General features: G+C 45.9%; 1 protein-coding gene across 1 annotated transcript in view; it reads left to right on the top strand.

Annotated features, from left to right (window-relative positions):
* ITFG1 (integrin alpha FG-GAP repeat containing 1) overlaps positions 1-23,768 on the top strand; it is a 402,294-nt gene that overhangs the window by 287,038 nt on the left and 91,488 nt on the right. The window contains exon 13 of the mRNA XM_063945577.1: positions 18,158-18,201. Within this exon, the coding sequence (XP_063801647.1) occupies positions 18,158-18,201 (44 nt within the window). The remainder of the gene's footprint in view (positions 1-18,157; positions 18,202-23,768) is intronic.

Genomic DNA, 23,768 nt, shown 5'->3' with positions numbered 1-23,768 from the left:
TTTATCCTGTATGCACCCAACAAGCTGGGTGCTCCTGCTTCTAAGCAGACTATTGCTCGTTGGATTTGTAGTACAATTCAGCTTGCACATTCTGTGGCAGGCCTACCACAGCCAAAATCTGTAAAAGCCCATTCCACAAGGAAGGTGGGCTCATCTTGGGCGGCTGCCCGAGGGGTCTCGGCTTTACAACTTTGCCGAGCAGCTACTTGGTCAGGGGCAAACACGTTTGCAAAATTCTACAAATTTGATACCCTGGCTGAGGAGGACCGGGAGTTCTCTCATTTGGTGCTGCAGAGTCATCCGCACTCTCCCGCCCGTTTGGGAGCTTTGGTATAATCCCCATGGTCCTTACGGAGTACCCAGCATCCACTAGGACGTCAGAGAAAATAAGAATTTACTTACCGATAATTCTATTTCTCGTAGTCCGTAGTGGATGCTGGGCGCCCATCCCAAGTGCGGATTGTCTGCAATACTTGTACATAGTTATTGTTAACTAATCGGGTTATTGTTGTTGTGAGCCATCTATCCAGAGGCTCCTCTGTTATCATGCTGTTAACTGGGTTCAGATCACAAGTTGTACGGTGTGATTGGTGTGGCTGGTATGAGTCTTACCCGGGATTCATAAATCCTTCCTTATTGTGTACGCTCGTCCGGGCACAGTATCCTAACTGAGGCTTGGAGGAGGGTCATAGGGGGAGGAGCCAGTGCACACCAGGTAGTCCTAAAGCTTTTCTTGTGTGCCCAGTCTCCTGCGGAGCCGCTAATCCCCATGGTCCTTACGGAGTTCCCAGCATCCACTACGGACTACGAGAAATAGAATTATCGGTAAGTAAATTCGTATTTTTTCATATACTTTATACGGCTAAAACTCTGACTCAAACGTTAGTATGACAGGAAAGGCTCTGCCTCACCTCACTGCACGTCACTGGTATAAAAAGATGTGTCTTCACTTACTGGGTGTTTGAAAGGATCTGCCCTTATATTCTTTAACCCTCGATGTGATGGCCTCTCAGACGTCTGGGAGTGTAAACCTTTACGCTATCAGTTACATGCACAACACAAGCAGTAAAAATTCACACTGTTTATTTAATAAATTACAGAGTACTATATAGAAAAGAAACATGGGTGTATACAATATGTGCAAGCATATGATTGGATAAATAGAAGTAGCATACGACATTACATGCAGGATATTTTAGTAACACACAGAAGTAACAGTTTTGATCTGGTATGTAATTGTCCTTGAAGATAAGACACACACAAGCCTTATATTATATGAACAGACAAAGGCATCTTGTAGAGAGTGCGTACGTGTCTATTCAAACACATAACAATTCATATAGCATGTTTAACCCTTCATTAGGGAGGTAGAAATATTCACTTTTACACTATACTTATTATAAGGAAATTGATCATATAAAAAGTAATATGTACCAAGACAGAAGAGGTAACCCTTCAATCCCCTCTTAGAATCATGATTATTATATGACATGATTCTTGAGTGAGGCTCCTTTCTTGTTCCTCCAGTTCTTGAGATATTGGACATAATCGTCGGGTCCCTCACTATCAGAGGAGGTGACAGGACTGGTGGTTATATCATAATACATCAGGGCCTTATCAATGCCTTTGGAGGTAAGTTTCTTTCCACAGGGAATTACACAATAAACTATAATGCCTACAAGAATTAAAGTTACAAGTATGAATATGCTTATTTGCACAAGAGCCTGTTTCCAATTTTCAAACCACCCAAAATATTGGCTCCATGGGTTATCAATACCTGAATTTTTCTTAAGTTCTATGGATAAGGTTTCTAACTTGTTTATGGCTAAAGTAACCTTACCATTGGGACCAGTGTTGTCAGGAATATATGTACAACAGCCTTCCACCTTACTAATGTAAACACATGTACCGCCTTTTTCTGCTAGAATCATGTCAAGGGCCATTCTATTTTGAAATGTCATTTGGGAAGTGGCTTCTAGCTGTTCAGCTATACCTTTAAGAGCATCTTTGGTATCATTAACAAATCTTTGTTGATTATAATATATATAATTAATCCAGGCTACGTTTTTATTTACAGTTACTATAGGAAATAATGACTCAAAACCCGCAGCCACCTCATCTCTAGCTTTGAACTCATTTGGAACACCTCTTGGGACCCCTATAGCATCAATGTATACGTGGGGGTCAAAGCTACCTCCTGGGAGTGCTCTTTTCTTTCGATTAGCAGGAGTATTAGAGGGAGGAGTGGGGTCATCGGTGATCATTAAAAAGGCTGAAAAAACAATTTTCCTGTTCTAGGGGTATATTAAGGGGCACTGTACCTAGGTGGGGCCTAGATTTGCCACAGACATAACAGTTGCTTTTATTGTGTTTGTTAGCACTATACTTCATCCATTCCAACCAAAAATTAATGTCAGGGAAACCAGTTTCAATAGCTAGGGTGTCTTCAAAGGTAGGGTTAGTAATAGCCACCATATCTTTAGAAGTGGCAATATGGGGCTTTAAAGGTTTGTTTTGGGTTTTTATACATGTCCCACAAATAAAACATTTGTCTTGCACTATAGTACCATTCGTCAGTAACACAAATATATACTGTCTCAGACATTCCTGATTTCCTTTTCTGCTGTATGAAATGTTTGTTGTCAGCAAGTTTAGGGAACATGAAATAATCAAGGATGTATGTGGCTACGTGTGTATTGGAGGAATTGTACCACAAGGTGGGGACCCCATCTATTTGTGTGATGTCGACTTCACATATTGTGAGGTGAATGAGGGCCAGTAGGGCTATCGAGATAGTCCCCAGGATAAAGATAGGGGACAGGTTCCTCATCTTCTTCTGTTCTTCTTTCTTCGCTAGGTGGGAGGTCAGGGCTGTCTGCCCCGGTTCGTACCTCACTGGAATCACTTGCTTCCCTCTCTAGGTCTGGTCTAGGAACCTTTTTTACTCGGGATGCATGGATCCAGGTAGGACTTTCCTCTGTCAGGACTGCTGTCCGGGTAACTGCTACGACCTCTGTCTCTGGACCATAGGTGAAGTCTCCTGGGCTCTTGTTCCTGGGGAGCACCTTCACCACGACTCTGTCTCTGACTTTAAAGGGGTGTGTAGGTTCCTGTGGATTCAAAGGGTTTTTACAAACAACCTCATGTTCAATTTCATTCAGTTTTGTTATCAGGGACCTGACATACTCTTCTCTGATGAGTTCTAGATCTCCTTCCTGTATTACTAGTGGTTTCTTAGCCCAGGGTGTAGGAAAAGGGTCTACCCATTAGTATTTCAAAGGGTGAGTATCCTAGAGTTTTCTGTGGGGTATTCAAGATGCTGGTGTTTAGCTTTATTAGGGTTGTTCCTGAGGCAAGTGATGCATCTGCTAACATACTGGTCCACAAGTGATTTGGCATTAGTAACATAAAAATCATTGGTTAGTAGGAGGAGTGCTGTGGCTTCACCACGGTGACCAACACCACGGCACTGGGCAACGAGCAAAGGGGCACTGGACTGGGGTATACAGGGTTTCCCCTCTTTGCAGATTAATCCTGATTTAGGATTTTTTCTGCAGAATTGGGTAAGTTCAGTCGGAGAGATCAGCATTAGTCGCAGCAGCTTGAAGTTGAGTGAGCAGATGGACGTTGTCAAGGGAGGGACATGCTCTAGTGAGTGCAACGAGTTCTGCAGCTTGCGCGGACTGATAAGGTATTGGTAGGGTTTCCAACACAGTATCAGGGAGGGTGACAATGGCATAGCCAGCCTGGTATGTATTGTCATTGGGCCTACTACATGAGCCGTCAACAAAAACTACGTCTGCGCCTGGTATGGGAACGGGAGACATGTCAAGTCTGGGAGAAGTTTCAGCTTCAATGGAAGCAGCACAGTCATGTAGGTCGGGTGGTTCATCCTCGGGACCTTTCAAGCCTAAAAGGGCATTGAGAATGGGTGCAGGGCCAGAAGAACTAGCAGTGTACTTAATGGTAAGGGTAGGGTTACTCAAAAGGAGTACTTCATATCCACTAAGGCGTTGTGCTGACATGTGCTGTGTGTGCAAGCCTTTAAGTATTGCCAGGACATCATGTGTGGTGTGGAGTACTGTGATGTGGCCTAAAGTGAGGGTAGTGGCCATTTCTGCAACCATTGCACAGGCTGCCAAAGCCCTGAGGCAGGCAGGCATACCTTGCACAGACACTGGCATGACTTTTGAAAAAAAATGCACGGGGCGCAACTTCCCTCCATGAAACTGTGTGAGCACCCCCGCCATGGTTTTACAATTGTCCCTTGCATATAGATGGAAAGGTAGCACATAACTGGGGAGGCCAAGTGCCGGACTTTTCATCAACATACATTTTAAACTTTCATATGCAGTTAACATTTCTTGTGACCATTGTACAGTTTTAGGTTTGTCTTTCAGTGTGGCTTGTCTCAAAATGTTATCATAATAAGAGCAATCAGATATCCACTGTCTGCAGTAATTTACCATACCCAGGAAGGACAGTAGTTCCTTCTGGGTAGTTGGGGTGACCAGGCCCAATACAGACTGTATGCGTTGTGGACTGACTTTCCTCTCTCCCTGAGTGAGCACAAAACCTAAGTAATCAACATGCTTTTTACACCATTGCATTTTTATTTTGGACACCTTGTGTCCACATTCACAAAGCCAGTTTAGTAATGAAACACCATCCTCTCGGCAGGCCTCCTCAGTTTTACTACAGAGCAGCAGATCATCTGCATACTGTAGCAGGACTGAACCATGGTGAGGTTGCCAGGGCCTCAATGTGGCCTGGAGACAACAGGTGCGTCAATAATCTGCACCAGGTAAGTTGTTTACCCTCAAAAGAAAAGGCAAAAGTAATTGTGTCTGTGAATCTACAGGTATGCTGAAAAAAGGCATTCTTCAAATCAAATACAGAGAAGAACGCAGCATCTGCAGGGATTGCAGAAATGAGTGAGTTTACATCTGGGACAATTAACTGATTGATCGCTCTGAGATCCTGTACAAATCTTATACTGCCATCAGCTTTGGCAACAGGGTTCACAGGAGTACAGTATGGTGATACAATATGTCTGAGAATACCCTGTTGTAAGAATTGCTGTATCACGGGGCGGAGACCTTCTATCTTTTCTGGTGAGAGGGGACACTGCATAGGTCAGAACACAAAACACTGGTTGTTGCACCGCTGTCCACTAAAAAGGGAATTTTACTTCCATTTATAATAAGTGGCAGCAGAGGTGAATCTTTACCATGACGGGAGAGTTGAATAAAGGCTGGGATACCCTCCTCCGGGCCCCGTCAGTGCGCGGGGTCTTTGGAATCTTCCCTGACTGCGGGGTTGGTTCTGTCTGTCAAAGCGTCCGGAGCTCTGATAGGCATGAGTGGGTGGGGAAATGAGTAAGCTTTCTGAGTTAAGCAAAGGTAAGCCAGCGTCATCTGTCCAGCAGTCCTTAAACCTTTTCCAAAACGCAGTAACAGACTATGAAGGTTTCTGTTTACAAGCTACAGCGACAGGCAAAAAAGCACAGGCAAAGGAGCACGGGTTTTAAAGACCTCCTTCATATGTGTATAGCTGCGTCCTTTGCAAGCTTTGCGCAAATAAGATATACAGCCATCGAGGGTAATGGTGGGCTTGGGACAGTGTTTTACTATTATCTAAACTCTGGGTTATTGGTGCTAGGGATAGAGCTAGTGGACGCACCCTCCAGCAGTGAAGTTGGAGGCGATCCCATCTAGTGTGAAAGGGTTACTGCTGCCAAGAGATTTGTGTCTCTGAGCGCAGGATACATTGGAATGCAAAGGGGGGGGAGGCGAGAGGGATTTTCAAAGATTTACAGTTCTCTGCAGCTTCGCTTCTGTGCTAAACTGACATTTTTTCTTAAATCTCCATATAGAAAGGGTAATTACTGCCTTCCCGTAGGAATGGGTCCTGTCCTGCTTTCTCTGTCCATCCCGCTAAATTATCCACCCATGGGTTAACTAAGTAATACTCTGAGGTAGAGTTGCGGGCGACATACATCTTGCATGTCTCACCAGGGAGGGGCGGGGAATATGCAGGTTTTTTTACTCTGACTAGAGCCCATTGTCAGACAGTAATATAAATCAACAGTACAACTTTAAAGGAAAATATCTAAAATTTACAACTCTACTATACATGCATCAGCTAACCAGTTAATTAGTCATTGACAATATCACAATATTATCTGTATAGTGAGAACATGAAATCTTTTGACGGGTACGCTTACCATTCGTACAAGATGTCAGAAAAATACAGCGTTTTAAACAGGAAGCAAGAAAAGTGTTTGAGTAAAGATATCTGGCAGACGAAAACTTACCAGCCGTCTGAACCAAATATAAGAACTTATCTCACTACAAACATACAAGAATATAGACGATCAAATCGAGGTATGATCTACGTTACGTATAGACCCCAGGTCTATGTTTAAGTATCCCAGATACTAACGTCTTTGGAGAATTGCGCTTGGACGCCTGGTCCTTTCTCAGACGTATCTTTAAGTCCCAGACATTAAAGATTCTATGGTATCCCTGATACCTGTTTTATGCTTTTACATAAAACTTCGTAATATTAAGTCCCGGACTTAAATATTACCTTGTCACGTGTTCCCGGAACACTGACACGGATTCAGCTTCAGTGTATGACCGCAATCCTGTATGGCAAAGACAGACAATAAATTCTCTATCCTTACCATCCAGGGACGATCACTGAATTCCGGACATAGCCCCCAGCTGAAAGGATCTGCCCTTATATTCTTTAACCCTCGATGTGATGGCCTCTCAGACGTCTGGGAGTGTAAACCTTTACGCTATCAGTTACATGCACAACACAAGCAGTAAAAATTCACACTGTTTATTTAATAAATTACAGAGTACTATATAGAAAAGAAACATGGGTGTATACAATATGTGCAAGCATATGATTGGATAAATAGAAGTAGCATACGACATTACATGCAGGATATTTTAGTAACACACAGAAGTAACAGTTTTGATCTGGTATGTAATTGTCCTTGAAGATAAGACACACACAAGCCTTATATTATATGAACAGACAAAGGCATCTTGTAGAGAGTGCGTACGTGTCTATTCAAACACATAACAATTCATATAGCATGTTTAACCCTTCATTAGGGAGGTAGAAATATTCACTTTTACACTATACTTATTATAAGGAAATTGATCATATAAAAAGTAATATGTACCAAGACAGAAGAGGTAACCCTTCAGTGTTCATGGTATGAGACGGGTGTCCACTTGGTGTCATACGGTATGAGACGCCTGGCGCAACAGAGACCCTCCAAGGCAAGTAGCAGCCCGTATTTGTCTTTAAACTTTGCAACAACAAAAAAGACAGAGTAGACACCTATGGCCTGAGTTGGGAGTAAAGCAAAAAGCAGCCAGTAACTTTGCACTTGGGGAAACCATGCTGCAGCGCAGGGGGATGGAAATGGGGTCAGACGTGCAGGGAGAGTTAGATTTGGGAGGGGCATGGGCTAACTTATACTTAAATTGCAATGTAATAATAAGCAGCCAGTATTTACCCTGTATGCACAATAATAAATATATTTGCTCCCCGTGCAGTGCAGCATGCTTTGTCCAGGTGCACAATTACTTTTTTTTTTTGCTTTACTCCCAACTCAAAATAGGGTACTTAATGTATTAATAATATACAGTATTGGAGAAATGACGCCGAAACTTCCCTCTTTTGCCTGTTAATTAAATATAGTCGCAAAGGTCCTCATAGATCCAAATAGCATCACGTCCTGGCTTGGCAAGAAATAAACCGTAATACTACGATGCTCCAGTTAGAGCCTATCATTAGATGAATAGGAGCACTCTGATTGGCTGTTCTCACGCTCCGACCAATCTGATTGGGCAACTCATCGGATTGGCTTCAGCTTTAACAAATCAGAGTTTGTATTGATAGGTGGATTCTTACAACATCAGTGATATAATAGCTGCTCAATTGACTCTATCAGCTACCATCAGGACACTGAATCTCTTCACATGGGCGTGGCCACCCCCTGATGGGGGCGTGACTAACACTTCTGACGCACTGGACTTTGTTAGGTATCCCCCTCATCCCAAACCGCTATAGCCACCCGCACAGTTCTAAGACACTTTCCAAAATGTTGTTGACATAGGAAAAAAACTCAAAGAGCACTGTATGGCTGCATCACCGTGACCGTGATTATTGATTCACTGTGTACCGTTACCGAGGAGACTGCCAAGCCAATACCACCAGTTGTTTCTTCTGCGCTGCACCCAGATTATGCAGTGACAGTACAGACTGTGTAATCAATCCATTCAGGTATACCGTTTGCCGTTGCCTGCTCTGATGCCCTTGCAAAATTATGTTTTAAAGGGCTTATTAATTAATTAATTAATAATTAAATTATATGTAAGATCTGATTAGGCTGTGTGTTTCTTTAAAGCCAGTTTGTTTATCGAGAGGTTTATTAAAAGTAGTCTCTATTTCTCTGACGTCCTAGTGGATGCTGGGGACTCCGTAAGATCCATGGGGAATAGCGGCTCCGCAGGAGTCTGGGCACATCTAAAGAAAGCTTTAGGACCACCTGGTGTGCACTGGCTCCTCCCCCTATGACCCTCCTCCAAGCCTCAGTTAGATCTCTGTGCCCGAACGAGAAGGGTGCACACTAGGGGCTCTCCTGAGCTTCTTGGTGAAAGTTTTAGATTAGGTTTGTTATTTTCAGTGAGACCTGCTGGCAACAGGCTCACTGCATCGAGGGACTAAGGGGAGAAGAAGCGAACTCACCTGCGTGCAGAGTGGATTGGGCTTCTTGGCTACTGGACATTAGCTCCAGAGGGACGATCACAGGTTCAGCCTGGATGGGTCCCGGAGCCGCGCCGCCGGCCCCCTTACAGAGCCAAAAGAGCGAAGAGGTCCGGAAAAATCGTCGGCAGAAGACGTTCCTGTCTTCAATAAGGTAGCGCACAGCACCGCAGCTGTGCGCCATTGCTCTCAGCACACTTCATACTCCGGTCACTGAGGGTGCAGGGCGCTGGGGGGGGCGCCCTGAGACGCAATAAAACACAATAAAAATACCTTACATGGCAAAAAATACATCACATATAGCTCCTGGGCTATATGGATGCATTTAACCCCTGCCAGAATATACAAAAAAACGGGAGATAAGGCCGTCGGAAAAGGGGCGGAGCCTATCTCCTCAGCACACTGGCGCCATTTTCCCTCACAGCTCAGTTGGAGGGAAGCTCCCTGGCTCTCCCCTGCAGTCACTACACTACAGAAAGGGTTAAAAAAAGAGAGGGGGGCACTAAATAGGCGCAGTATTAAAACATACAGCAGCTATAAGGGGAAAAACACTTATATAAGGTTATCCCTGTATATATATATAGCGCTCTGGTGTGTGCTGGCAAACTCTCCCTCTGTCTCCCCAAAGGGCTAGTGGGGTCCTGTCCTCTATCAGAGCATTCCCTGTGTGTGTGCTGTGTGTCGGTACGTTTGTGTCGACATGTATGAGGAGAAAAATGATGTGGAGACGGAGCAGATTGTCTGTAATAGTGATGTCACCCCCTAGGGGGTCGACACCTGAGTGAATGTACTGTTGAAAATTACGTGACAGTGTCAGCTCTGTATAAAAGACAGTGGTTGACATGAGACAGCCGGCTACTCATCTTGTGCATGTCCAGACGTCTCATAGGCCGTCAGGGGCTCTAAAGCGCCCGTTACCTCAGATGGCAGATACAGACGCCGACACGGATACTGACTCCTGTGTCGACGGTGAAGAGACAACCGTGATTTCCAATAGGGCCACACGTTACATGATTGAGGCAATGGAAAATGTTTACACATTTCTGATAATATGAGTACCACCAAAAAGGGGTATTATGTTTGGTGATGAAAAACTACCTGTAGTTTTCCTGAATCTGAGAAATAAAATGAGGTGTGTGATGATGCGTGGGTTTCCCCCGATAATAATTTCTAAAAAGTTATTGGCAGTATACCTTTTCCCGCCAGAGGTTAGGGTGCGTTGGGAAACACCCCCTAGGGGGGTTAAGGCGCTCACACGCTTGTAAGAACAAGGGCTCTACCCTCTCCTGAGATGGCCGCCCTTAAGGATCCTGCTGATAAAAGCAGGAGGGTATCCTAAAATGTATTTACACACATAATGGTGTTATACTGCGACCAGCAATCGCCTCAGCCTGGATGTGCAGTGCTGGGTTGGCGTGGTCGGATTCCCTGACTGGAAATATTGATATCCTAGATAAGGACAGTATATTATTGCCTATAGAGCATTTAAAAGATGCATTTCTATATATGCATGATGCACAGCGGAATATTTGCCGACTGGCATCAAGTATAAGTGCGTTGTCCAATTCCACCAGTAAAGTGGTCAGGTGATGCGGATTCCAAACGGCATTTGGAAGTATTGCCTTAAAAAGGGGACATTTGGGGTCGGTCTTTCAGACCTGGTGGCCACGGCAACAGCTGGGATATCCACGTTTGTACCCCAGGTCGCCTCTCAAAATAAGACGCCGTATTATCAGGCGCAGTCCTTTGTTGGCAAGCGGACAAAAGGTGCCTCTTTTCTGCTCGTGACAGAGGGAGAGGAAAAAGGCTGCTGAGATCAGCCAGTTCACAAACCCTTTCCCGCCTCTGCCAAGCCCTCAGTATGACGCTAGGGCTTTACAAGCTCAGGCACGGTGGGGGCCCGTTCTCAATGAATTTCAGTGCGCAGTGGGCTCACTCGCAAGTAGACCCCTGGATCCTTCAGGTAATATCTCAGGGGTACAAATTGGAATTCGAGACGTCTCCCCCTCGCCGTTTCTAAAAGTCGGTTTTACCGACGTCTCCCTCTGACAGGGAGGCAGTTTTGGAAGCCATTCACAAGCTGTATTCCCAGCAGGTGATAATCAAGGTACCCCTCCTGCAACAGGGAACGGGGTATTATCCCACACTATTGTGGTACCGAAGCCAGACGGCTCGGTGAGACCGTTTCTAAATCTAAATTCTAAAATCTTTGAACACTTACATACAGAGGTTCAAATTCAAGATTGAGTCACTCAGAGCAGTGATTGCGAACCTGGAAGAAGGGGACTACATGATGTCTCGGGACATCAAGGATGCTTACCTTCAGGTCAAAATTTACCCTTCTCACCAAGGGTACCTCAGGTTATGGTACAGAACTGTCACTATCAGTTAAGACGCTGCCGTAGGGATGGTCCACGGCACCCCGGGTCTTTACCAAGGTATTGGCCGAAATGATGATATTCCTTCGAAGGAAGGGAATTTTAGTTATCCCTTACTTGGACGATTCCCTGATAAGGGTAAGATCCAGGGAACAGTTGGAGGTCGGTGTAGCACTATCTCAGGTAGTGTTGCGGCAGCACGATTGGATTCTCAATATTCCAAAATCGCAGCTGGTTCCGACGACTTGTCTTCTGTTCCTAGGGATGATCCTGGACACAGTCCAGAACAAAGGTGTTTCTCCCAGAAGAGAAAGCCAGGGAGTTATCCGAGCTAGTCAGGAACCTCCTAAAACCGAGCCAAGTCTCAGTGCATCAATGCACAAGGGTTCTGGGTAAAAATGGTGGCTTCCTACGAAGCAATCCCATTCGGCAGATTCCACGCAAGAACTTTCCAGTGGGACTTACTGGACAAAGGGTCCGGGTCGCATCTTCAGATGCATCAGCGGATAACCCTGTCACCAAGGACAAGGGTATCCCTCCTGTGGTGGTTGCAGAGTGCTCATCTTCTAGAGGGCCGCAGATTCGGCATTCAGGACTGGGTCCTGGTGACCACGGATGCCAGCCTGCGAGGCTGGGGAGCAGTCACACAGGGAAGGAATATCCAGGGCTTATGGTCAAGCCTGGAGACATCACTTCACATAAATATCCTGAAGCTAGGGGCCATTTACAATGCTCTAAGCTTAGCAAGAACCTCTGCTTCAAGGTCAGCCGGTGTTGATCCAGTCGGACAACATCACGGCAGTCACCCACGTAAACAGACAGGGTGGCACAAGAAGCAGGAGGGCAATGGCAGAAGCTGCAAGGATTCTTCGCTGGGCGGAAAATCATGTGATAGCGCTGTCAGCAATATTCATTCCGGGAGTGGAAAACTGGGAAGCAGATTTCCTCAGCACGACCTCCACCCGGGAGAGTGGGGACTTCACCCAGAAGTCTTCCACATGATTATAAACCGTTGGGAAAAACTCGACAGGTATTGCGCCAGGTCAAGGGACCCTCAGGCAATAGCTGTAGACGCTCTGGTAACACCAGAGGTGTACCAGTCAGTGTACGTGTTCCCTCCTCTGCCTCTCATACCCAAGGTACTGAGATTGATAAGATGGAGAGGAGTAAGCACTATATTCGTGGCTCCGGATTGGCCAAGAAGGACTTGGTAACCGGAACTTCAAGAGATGCTCACGGAGGATCCGTGGCCTCTACCTCTAAGAAGGGACCTGCTCCAGCAAGGACCCTGTCTGTTCCAAGACTTACCGCGGCTGCGTTTGACGGCGTGGCGGTTGAACGCCGGATCCTGAAGGAAAAAAAAGGCATTCCGGATGAAGTCATCCCTATCCTGATCAAAGCCAGGAAGGATGTAACCGCAAAACATTATCACCGCATTTGGCGAAAATATGTTGCGTGGTGCGAGGCCAGTAAGGCCCGACGGAGGAAATTCAACCGGGTCGATTCCTACATTTCCTGCAAACAGGAGTGTCTATGGGCCTGAAATTGGGGTCCATTAAGGTTCAAATTTCGGCTCTGTCAATTTTCTTCCAAAAAGAACTAGCTTCAGTCCCTGAAGTTCAGACGTTTGTAAAAGGGGTACTGCATATACAGCCTCCTTTTGTGCCTCCAGTGGCACTTTGGGATCTCAATGTAGTTTTGGGTTCCAAAAGTCACATTGGTTTGACCCACTTAAATCTGTGGAGTTAAAATATCTCACAAGGAAAGTGGTCATGCTGTTGGCCCTGGCCTGGGCCAGGCGCGTGTCAGAATTGGGGGCTTTATCCTGTAAAAGCCCTTATCTGATTTTCCATTCGGACAGGGTGGAATTGAGGACTCGTCCTCAGTTTCTCCCTAAGGTGGTTTCAGCGTTCACCTGATCCAACCTATTGTAGTGCCTGCGGCTACTAGGGACTTGGAGGACTCCAAGTTGCTAGACGTTGTCAGGGCCCTGAAAATATATGTTTCCAGGACGGCTGGAGTCAGGAAATCTGACTCGCTGTTTATCCTGTATGCACCCAACAGGCTGGGTGCTCCTGCTTCTAAGCAGACTATTGCTCGTTGGATTTGTAATACAATTCAGCTTGCACATTCTGTGGCAGGCCTGCCACAGCTAAAAATCTGTAAATGCCCACTCCACAAGGAAGGTGGGCTCATCTTGGGCGGCTGCCCGAGGGGTCTCGGCTTTACAACTTTGCCGAGCAGCTACTTGGTCAGGAGCAAATACGTTTGTAATTTCTACAAAATTGATACCCTGGCTGAGGAGGACCGGGAGTTCTCTCATTTGGTGCTGCAGAGTCATCCGCACTCTCCCGCCCGTTTTGGGAGCTTTGGTATAATCCCCATGGTCCTTACGGAGTCCCCAGCATCCACTAGGACGTCAGAGAAAATAAGAATTTACTTACCGATAATTCTATTTCTCGTAGTCCGTAGTGGATGCTGGGCGCCCATCCCAAGTGCGGATTGTCTGCAATACTGGTACATAATTATTGTTACCAAAAAAATTTGGGTTATTGCTGTAGTGAGCCATCTTTTCTAGAGGCTCCTCTATTATCATGCTGTTAACTGGGTTCAGATCACAAGTTGTACAGTGTGATTGGTGTGGCTGGTATGAGTCTTACCCGGGATTCAAAATCCTTCCTTATTGTGTACGCTCGTCCGGGCACAGTATCCTAACTGAGGCTTGGAGGAGGGTCATAGGGGGAGGAGCCAGTGCACACCAGGTGGTCCTAAAGCTTTCTTTAGATGTGCCCAGACTCCTGCGGAGCCGCTATTCCCCATGGTCCTTACGGAGTCCCCAGCATCCACTACGGACTACGAGAAATAGAATTATCGGTAAGTAAATTCTTATTTTCCATCTTAAGGTACCTGTCACCTGTTAGAGCTATTACTCTGTTTTTTTTTTATGTGTTTTTGGCTGTTTGAACATTGTGCATATGCAGCTACTGTACAATGGGATCTGGTCTCTAGGTCGACAGTAACTAGGTCGACACTATCTAGGTCGACCACTATTGGTCGACAGTAACTAGGTCGACAGGGTTTCTAGGTCGACATGTTCTAGGTCAAAAGGTCGACATGAGTTTTTCACAATTTTTTTTCTTTTTTTGAACCTTTTCATACTTAACGATCCACGTGGACTACGATTGGAACGGTAATCTGAAGCATGACGAGCGAACACGGTGTACTAATTGGGGTTTCCGGTCACTCTACGAAGAAAACAACACCAAAAAAACATTAAAAAAAACTCATGTCGACCTTTTGACCTGTCGACCTAGACCATGTTGACCTAAAGACCCTGTCGATCTAGTTACTGTGGACCAGTAGTGGTCAACCTAGACACTGTTGACCTAGTTACTATCTACCTTCCATACCACACCCCTGTATAATACTGTTAGAAGCTCCTCTGCTTATGGCTTTATGGAGAGTATAAATGTCCTACAGAACATGCCGACAGGATAGAAAGCACCCACATTTGCAAACCAGAACCCAGGTTCTCTACGTTGATTCCCCTAAATGCGCAAATGGAAAGTCTGAATCCATCTGGTTGACTAGAAAGCAGAAATGTGGACTTTGTTTAAAATATTAAATTTTCTACAGAGTAAAATGAAAAAAAACCCAAAAGTGTTGAAACAGATGTCCCAACATGACTTGTAGCATTGGTTAGGTAGACTCTGTACCTGAGTGCACCATACTGTGGAAGACATTGCAGAGCCTTCTGTCTTTGGTGGAAGGGCATTGCAGGCAGACAACTACGCAGGGCTCGTCATATGCTGACCTCATAGACTTTGCTTAGGGGAATGTCCTGTTGTGACGTTGGCAATGGGTATAAGAATTGGTGGACTATTTCTTCTAAGCCACCTTAAGTTATGCCACCAAAGTAGTCCGTTCAGGAACTGGCCCATTTAACAGGAGCAGGCGTCTTTCATCAGTTGTTCTTGTTGGGATACCTCTTGTTTTAGGCACAAATGCAGCGTTAAGGCCTGTTCTGCGGCATTTCTGCTCTTGTTTTGACAGTTCTTGGTGATCATCGCTTTAAAAGATTCCGTGTTCATTTAACCACCTGGCTTCCCATAGTTATCCTCAGCATATCAGAAGAAAGGGTTGCTGGGTTTCACACCAGGGTTACACAGTCCAGCACTCTTCCCTTAATAATAGACTGGAGATTACAGTAATTAGCCCCAATGTATAGCTAATTGGTATTTTGCTAATGCCCGTTGCCATGCCACTGCTTCATTACTCTGAGATGAGAGGAGCTCAGGATTTCCAAGGTCACAGAACCGTCCAAGCAAAGTGATATTTTTGGCTTCATAATTGTAACAATGTCTCTGGAGACACGGACATAACAGTCCTTTCGAATCTCATTTCAAGATTTACCGTCCATGTTATATACACTTTGCCACGGCCCCGTTGTTCCTCAAGATGTTAACAGAATAATACTGGTGTTATTTATCATAGTATAAAGTGCATGTGCAAAGCGAATTCGAAACCTGCCCAAAATAGAATATGGGGCTCATCTTCGTATAAAGATTAAGGGGGGCATGTACTAAGCAGTGATAAAAGTTGAGAAGTGAGCCAGTGGAGAAGTTGCCCATGGCAACCAATCAACTGTTCTGTATATTTTGATAGAATGCAAATTATAGATGTTGCGTCGATGCTGATTGGTTGCCGCGGGCAACTTTGCCACTGGCTCACTTCTCCACTTGTATCACTGCTTAGTACATTTCCCCCTAAGGGCTAAATGTAATAACTTGCGAGAAGCCATAAGTGTGAGTGCCTGAATTTTTAAAGCGGCAATCATTTATAAAGTAAAACATGGTTGGTTTTGCCTTGTAAATGAATGCCGCTTTAAAAATTCAGGCATTCTCGCACAAAGACCCGCACCTCCCTCTCCTCTCATCCTATTACATTTAGTCCGAAATATCATTTCAAGTCATTTAAAAAATAAATAAATAAATGGTCAATACACTACTGTTACATAAACTTTTTTTAGATCTAGTTAATAGCATGGTACCGTTCACTTAAACGTACTGTAACCCTGGCAGAACAATACGATGCTTTCATTTTCTAAACTTTAAGAGAATTGCTATAATCTGTTTTCACATCGCTATTAAATAAGATTCATCAAAATGCCTAGGAACCGTACAATAGGGATATAGCATTTTAAATTATAACCCACTCAACACATCCGTTTTATGATTTCATAGAAGCTTTGAGGCAACAATAAACCTACAATTATGTTATAAATATGCATTGTTGGTATAATCGCTCTGCAAACAGACAGCGTGACCTACGGACAGATTCGGAATGATTTCCAAACACTTCACAACACTGATTCTTTTGGGATGATCAAACAATTAATTCTCGGGTTAACTTGACCTTTGTTACCCATTTAATATAGAATGGAAATTGAACCCATGCTGCATTAATACCGTGGGATTTGGGGGTCAATCAGCAGAGTACAGTGTTTGCCACGTTACCTCTCCAAATATATATCGGACAGTACTAGTTGATGATATGGGTAACTGTTCATTGTTTGACACCCGGATTCAGCGTAGGGAAGTCCATTTATTTTTACTGTCCATGCGTTGAAATGAGTGTGATGAGGAAGGGGTCTTTGTATTAAGCACTAGCGAGAGATAAAGTGGACAGTGGTAAAGTATCAGCCAATCAGCTCCTAACTGTCATTTTTCAAACACAGGCTGTGACATGGGAGTTAGTAGCTGATTGGCTGGTACTTTATCTGCATCCAAAGCTTAGTAGGGGGTCATTCCGAGTTATCGCTAGCTGCCGTTCGCAGCGCAGCAATCAGGCTAAAAATCGGCATTTCTGCGCATGCGTATGCTCCGCAATGCGCACGCGCGACGTACGGGTACAAAGGCATTTGTTGTTTAGCACAGGTTCTAGCGAAGTTTTCAGTCGATCCGACGGCCGCAAGAAGATTGACAGGAAAAGGGCGTCACTGGGTGTCAACTGACCGTTTTCAGGGAGCATTTACAAAAACGCAGGTGTGTCTGAAAAAACGCAGGCGTGGCTGGGCGTTTGCTGGGCGGGTGTATGACGTCAAATCCGGACATGAATAGGCTGAAGTGATCACAAGCGCTGAGTAGGTTCAGAGCTACTCAGAAACTGCACAAACTGTTTTTTGCAGAGCTCGGCTGCACATGCGTTCGCACTTCTGCTAAGCTAAAATACACTCCCCAGTGGGCGGCGGCATAGCGTTTGCACGGCTGCTAAAACTAGCTAGCGAGCGATCAACTCGGAATGACCCCCATAGACCCATGTGTATGTCTTATGGAACTCTGGGGGTCATTCTGACCCGTTCGCTCGCTTCTGTTTATCGCAGCCGATCGAACCGGTCTCTACTGCGCCGGCGCCGTAGTGCGCCGGCGCAAGCCAGACGGCCGAAGGCCTAGCCTAGCAGGGCTCGAATCGCCTCTGCCTGATTGACAGGCAGAGACAGGAGGGGGCAGAACTGCGGCGTTTTGCCGCCTCTACGTAGGCGCGGTTCGACCAATGCAGGCGTGGCCAGACGGACCGAACGGGGGGCGCAGCCGCTGCGGGCCGGGGAGCAAGGAGTAGCTCCCAGCCAGCACGCTAAAGCTGCGCTGGTCGGGAGCTACTCTTGAAGTGTAAAGGCGTTGCCGCTGTGCAATGCCTTTGCACTTCTGCGGGGGGGGGGGGGGGGGGGCGGCACTGACATGCGGGGCGGACTAGCCCCGTGCTGGGTGTCCCCCCGCATGTCAGTGTGAATCAACTCGGAATGACCCCCTCTGGCAGAGCTAATATGGAGCACATTTTTAAGTGCCTTTTTTTTTTTTTATTAAATGCTAATTGTAAATGTTGTAAAATGTATTGTACATTTTAGGCACACAGTAATATAAATCTGGTAATAAAGTTAGTGGTTTATGGACCCTGTATTGACTCTGTTATCTCTTCTCTTCCCATAGTGCTCAGTGGAATTTGCTCCAATGACTGCCCGAACAATGTGAAGGTATTATTATTTTTTATTATTATTATTACCAGTTATTTATATAGCGCACACTTATTCCACAGCGCTTTTTAGAGAATATTTGGCCATTCACATCAGTCCCCGTCCCAGTGGAGCTTGCAATCTTTATTTCCTGTCACATGTATATGCACACACTTCATTTTTGAAGGTAGGAGTTATTCTCATTGTTTCAGTGTGTTAATGTGTCTTGCTGGGACTTGGCTGTGTTTGGGGGTTCTCACCATGAAGTATGTGTACCCCCGAAGGTATCTCAGGCACAGGGTTCATTATAAAACCATGCCTTCCTTTAAGGCTGACATTGCTGGTCATGTGTGCCACCGACCGTTTTTTAAAAAAAATGAAATAATTTGGAAGTATGGGGTGAGAAACTTAAAGTACCTCTATCTCCCCAACCCTATCGCTACACTGTGGGAAAACCATTGCGCCAGGAATGGGGGAATATCTCCCCCAACCTCCTGTCCATAAAGTCAGTGGTACAGATATCTGAAAGATGTGGGTCATCTCATTCAAATCATGTGGCCCCCTAGTAGATATTGTCTGGGGATCACCAGAGAGATAAAGTGATTAGAGATAAAGTACCAGCCTGTCGGGGGCGTGGCCACGGCAGCAAGGAAGTAGGAAGTAGTTTCCATGGAGCTCCCCGGCCCAAAATCCTGATTACCCATCCGGACTCATACCCAGCGGCTCTTTTCTGCACACACTGCGCCCTTACCCGCTTGAGCAGCCAGTGACACCCTGTGGACCCGCTCTGTGCCCCTGCAGAGCGCGACAGCCAACTTTCAATGCCGCGGCCTGTGCATCCTGTTTGTCCCTGGGGTGCGGCTGGACGTCCGGTCGCGAGTCCCCGGTGGTTAGTTCCTATCTCCTGCGGCGGTGTTTGGCGGCATCCGGCGCTGGTGCTGGCGGTCTGGTCCCCCGGCGGCTGGTTACCTTCAGCAGCTTGTACCCTGCCTTTGGGAGCTGCTTACTGCTGTTGGTGGGCTGCTCTGGACGTCCGGCAGCCATCTTACTGGCCCACACTGCACACTGTGATAACTGACTCTATATGTGGCTGCTGCCTCAGCGGAGTTGCTGTGTTCCTGGACACTTGTGGTGAATTGCCATCCCTGATTTCAGTGAGTATACAGTGCCCTGCCATTTGTTCTATCCTCTCCTACTATACATTATACTTTCAAGCGTGTGGAGCTGTTATAGACTGCCTCTGCTCCTGCAATATGCCTGCAGCTTTGTTTCATATTGGTAGTACCCACGTTTGTGCCTGATATCCCTGTCTCAGTTTGGTTAACTGCATTTATACACAGTGGTGAAGGATCGTGACCGTGCAGCGGCTGCCAAGCTGGAAAAGTTTGCCAGGCAGCCTGCTGACCAGGACTCTAATTCCCCTCCTGTGCCTCAACAACCTGCTCAACCCAACGCCCCCTCTGGGGCAGACTCTGGCGCTTCGGCATCCTCCTCGACCCCCTCTATCCAGCAGGTGTTGGAGGCTATTGCGAGTAGTGAAAAATGTCTGTCGGACAAAATTGAAAAAGTACAGTGTGATCCCTCACTGGTGCGACATGACGTGCAGTGTATCCGAGAACGAGTTGGGGAAGTTGAGACTCGTGTTTCTACCCTTGAAGACTCCTGTGGCCCCCTACAGCAAAATGTCTCCACACTTTCACATCAAGTTTCCCCAATCCAAGCTAAGCTCCTTGATATGGAGGGACGCCTACGCAGAAACAACGCCAGCTTCGTTGGCCTCCCTGAAAAGTTAGAGGGCTCCAATCCTGAGGAGTTCCTGGAGTCCTGGCTCATGGAATTGTTTGTAGCTGCCTCCTTTACCCCACAGTTTGTGGTGGAGTGCGCCCACAGGGTACCTTCCAGGCCCCTACCCCCTGGCGCTCCTCCGTGCAGTTTTATTGCATGGTTTTTGCATTACAGAGATCGTGATTCTGTGCTTCGTTTGGGGCGTACTAAGGGCCCTCTCACTAGAAATGGTGTCAGGGTTTCTGCATTCCCAGACTTTGCCGCGGACGTTTAAAAGGCCCGTACCCAGTTCCTCCCTGTTAAACGTCACCTTCGTGACCTTAACCTCTCATATTCTATGCTGTTTCCCTCTAAGCTTCGTGTGGTGGCGGAGGGTCAATCAAAGTTCTTCATTTCTCCTCGAGAGGCGGCTGCGTGGCTGGATCGCTGTGCGCCGGGTGCTCGACAGCTAGCTCTGGACTAGCATCCTGTATCTGTTTTTCTATATTTGTTTATAATGTCTGCTGGATATGCAAGTATATGTCCGGGGAGCCACCGTGCTTTGGTGCTTTTGGTTTTTTGGTTATCGCCTCATCCATAGATATACGTTAGGTCTACTGTGTTTTGGGGGGGTTTTAGTTTCGGGATCCAGGTATGCCATTGTTTGAGGAGGTAGTAGTTGGGAAATGTTTTGTCCTTCTACTTTTTTCTTTGTTTTAGTTTTTTGTTTTTCATACGTGTATACTGCTTTTTTTAATATAACTGTGTACTGGTACATTTTTCTTGTGTATTTGCTATGTATGCGATACTAGATTTGCTCTGTTAGAAATACAGCCCGCTGTTCTTTGGTCATTTCTGCTGGTTCAGTCTTAGAACACTATGATGTTTTATGTACCCTGCACCCAAATATGCTCTTTCTGAATAGACACATTTATTATGCTGGGGGGACAGTCTCTATGCTACTCCATTATTTTGTTGCTAATGGACTTGGGCGCTTTTATTACCATATTGTGTTTCCTGTGGGGTGCTTCATTCAGGGGCTGATTACCTTTGTTCTCGTTCAAACTCATATTATGTCTTTTATACTATGCCTGATTTAAAATTCTTGGCCTGAAATGTCGGGGCATTAATAACAAGGTAAAACGCTTTCTAGTATTTGAAAATGGTTAGGAAATATGAACCAGACATTGCTTGCCTTAGCGAGACTTATTTGGAGGGTACTAGACTGTTGTCGCTCCGTCGACCTTGGGTTGGGTGGGCGTACCACGCCTCCCACTCCTCTTTTTCTAGTGGGGTCTCAGTCTTGATTAAGACAACTGTACAGTTTGAATTACTCTCGATTAAGACTGACTCCCGTGGCCGGTTTGTATTTATTGAATGTAAACTGTGCTCCCAACCTTCTTTATACTGGCAGTTTATATTCCCCCTCCTTTTGCCTACGAGGTTTTACAGAAGGCTGCCGCCTTTATAGCCTTCCCTCCCCATACTCCTGTTATTTGTTTAGGGGACTTTAATTACCTTTTAACCTTTTAGACCCCTTCCTGGACAAATAGAAAACAACCCCTCTCTATTATGGCAGGTGGCGCCCCCCCCCCCCCCAGGTTTGCTGATTATATTGATAGTCTAGGGTGGGTGGACGCCTGGAGGAGCCGTGACCGCTCACTCAATTGTCCTGTTTCTCTAAAACTCATGGCTCCTTTTCCAGAATCGACCTGGCCCTGGTCTCCCCTTCTTTGTTACCCAAACTTACTGATGTCCATTATGAGGCCAGAGGATTTTCCGACCACTCACCCTTGTTGTTGTCGCTTAATGTTACGTGCCAGAGGGGACAGTCCTATTTGAAAATGCACCTGTCCTGGTTGCTCCAGATGAATGATGGTCCTGATCTAGAGAAGCAATGGAAAGGATACTTTGCTCTTAACACTGGGTCTGCACATGTCACTGTGGTCTGGGATTCATTTAAGGCCTATTTGCGAGGTACACTTATTAAGCGAATTGCTACCCTTAAACTGTCCTCTCAGACGTCAGAGGGGGCTCTGGAAACCGAATTTTGAAATTTAGAAACACAATATCTGACTGACAGTTTGCCTACCACTAAAACCCGCTGGCTGTTGGCTCAGTCAGCCTGGTTGGCTCATCTGTCGCACAAGACTTCTAGGTCACTTATGTTTAGAGCTCAGAGTATTTATATGCAAGCAGATAGATCTGGCAGTCTGTTGGCCCATTTAGTGCATTATGATCAACCTGGGACCATTATTACACAGGTGATTGACCCTTCCGGTGCCACTATTGATACTTCACCAGATATTGCGCGTACATTTCTTTACTGTTACAGCAATGTCTATTAGTCCCGTTTAACCTGCTCGGCCTTAGAGCTATGTCGCTTTTTGTCTACTATTGCCCTTCCTAAACTCCCCTGAGGCTAGCGCTTCCCTAGATGCACCCATAACACTTGAAGAGGTGACCGCGGCTTTTGGCTCCTTTCCGAGTGGTAAAGCCCCTGGGAGCGATGGTCTCCCCATTGAACCATGTAAAAAACACGTCAATATTTTTGCCCCCATTCTACATTTCTTATATCTAGACCGTTTCGCTGTAAATAGGTTCTCCCCCTCTATGTCTGAGGCTGTTATCATTGTGCTGCCGAAGCCTGGCAAGGACCCCAGACTCCTAGAGTCTTAAAGACCAATTTCTCTTATCCCCACTGATGCCAAGATCCTGGCAGAAATTTTACCCCTGAGGCTTAACGCTGTTATTAAAACTTATCCATTCGGATCAGTCCGGCTTCATTCCTGGCATGTCCACATCCACCAATGTACGCCGCCTGTACACTGTTCTCCAAGTCCCTCATGACTTTCCCTCCGATTCGGTCATAGTTTCCCTGGATGCGGCCAAAGCCTTTGACAGTGTGTAGTGGCTTTACTTATGGGAGGTTATGCGTGGTATGGGCTTTGGTCCAAACTATGTACGTTGGACCAAACTTCTTTATCAGCAACCAGTTGCCAGGATCTCGATTAATGGGTATATTTCTGACTCCTTTTCTTTATCCCAGGGTACTAGACAGGGATGTCCCATTTGTCCCACACTTTTTGCTATTGCCATCAAACCCCTAGCGTGTATTATTTGGTCTCATCCTGGCATACTGGGTATATGTGTTGGCTCTAGTATGCACAAGATTGCCCTCTATGCGGACGAGCTGCTGCTGTTTTTGCAAGACAATACTGTGTCCATGCTGCACCTTCTACAGGTGATAGAGGAGTTTGGTAGATTTTCTGGCCTTCTCGTAAATTGGTCCTAGTCATTTATAATGCCAGTCATTGTCTGCCCTCCTGCTGCTCCTAAAATGTCCTTGCCCTTGTGCTGGACTGGCCAATTTAAATACCTCGGCATACAGATCACTAATGATCCCTCTGATTTTATCCCCTTAAATCTTGACCCATTAATGCAACAAATTATACGCAAATCTAAATCATGGTGTAAACTTCCATTGGCGGTTACCGGCAGGGTCAACCTTGTTAAAAGGATATTGCTGCCCAAGATTCTGTATATACTCTTACAATCTCCTGTCTATATATTTCCCTCATTCTCATAGCATTCTCTCTTCACTGATTTGGGCCAACGGGCGAGCCGACTGCAGTTAGATATTCTCACCAGACCTAGAGCGGAAGGTGGTCGAGCGCTCCCCAACTTCCAATTATAATATTATGCCGCTCAATTTACACGCCTTAGGCTCTGGCTACGGGACACTGATGTGCAGTCCTAACATGTAGCATTTCTTCACAGCTACTTCCCTGATTTTTCACCTGTGCAGGTTTTGCTAAGCGGTA

The sequence above is a fragment of the Pseudophryne corroboree genome, chromosome 11 (genome assembly GCF_028390025.1).
Source record: "Pseudophryne corroboree isolate aPseCor3 chromosome 11, aPseCor3.hap2, whole genome shotgun sequence".
In the NCBI taxonomy this organism is placed as follows: Eukaryota; Metazoa; Chordata; class Amphibia; order Anura; family Myobatrachidae; genus Pseudophryne; species Pseudophryne corroboree.
This window is presented reverse-complemented; position numbering and strand designations above follow the sequence as displayed.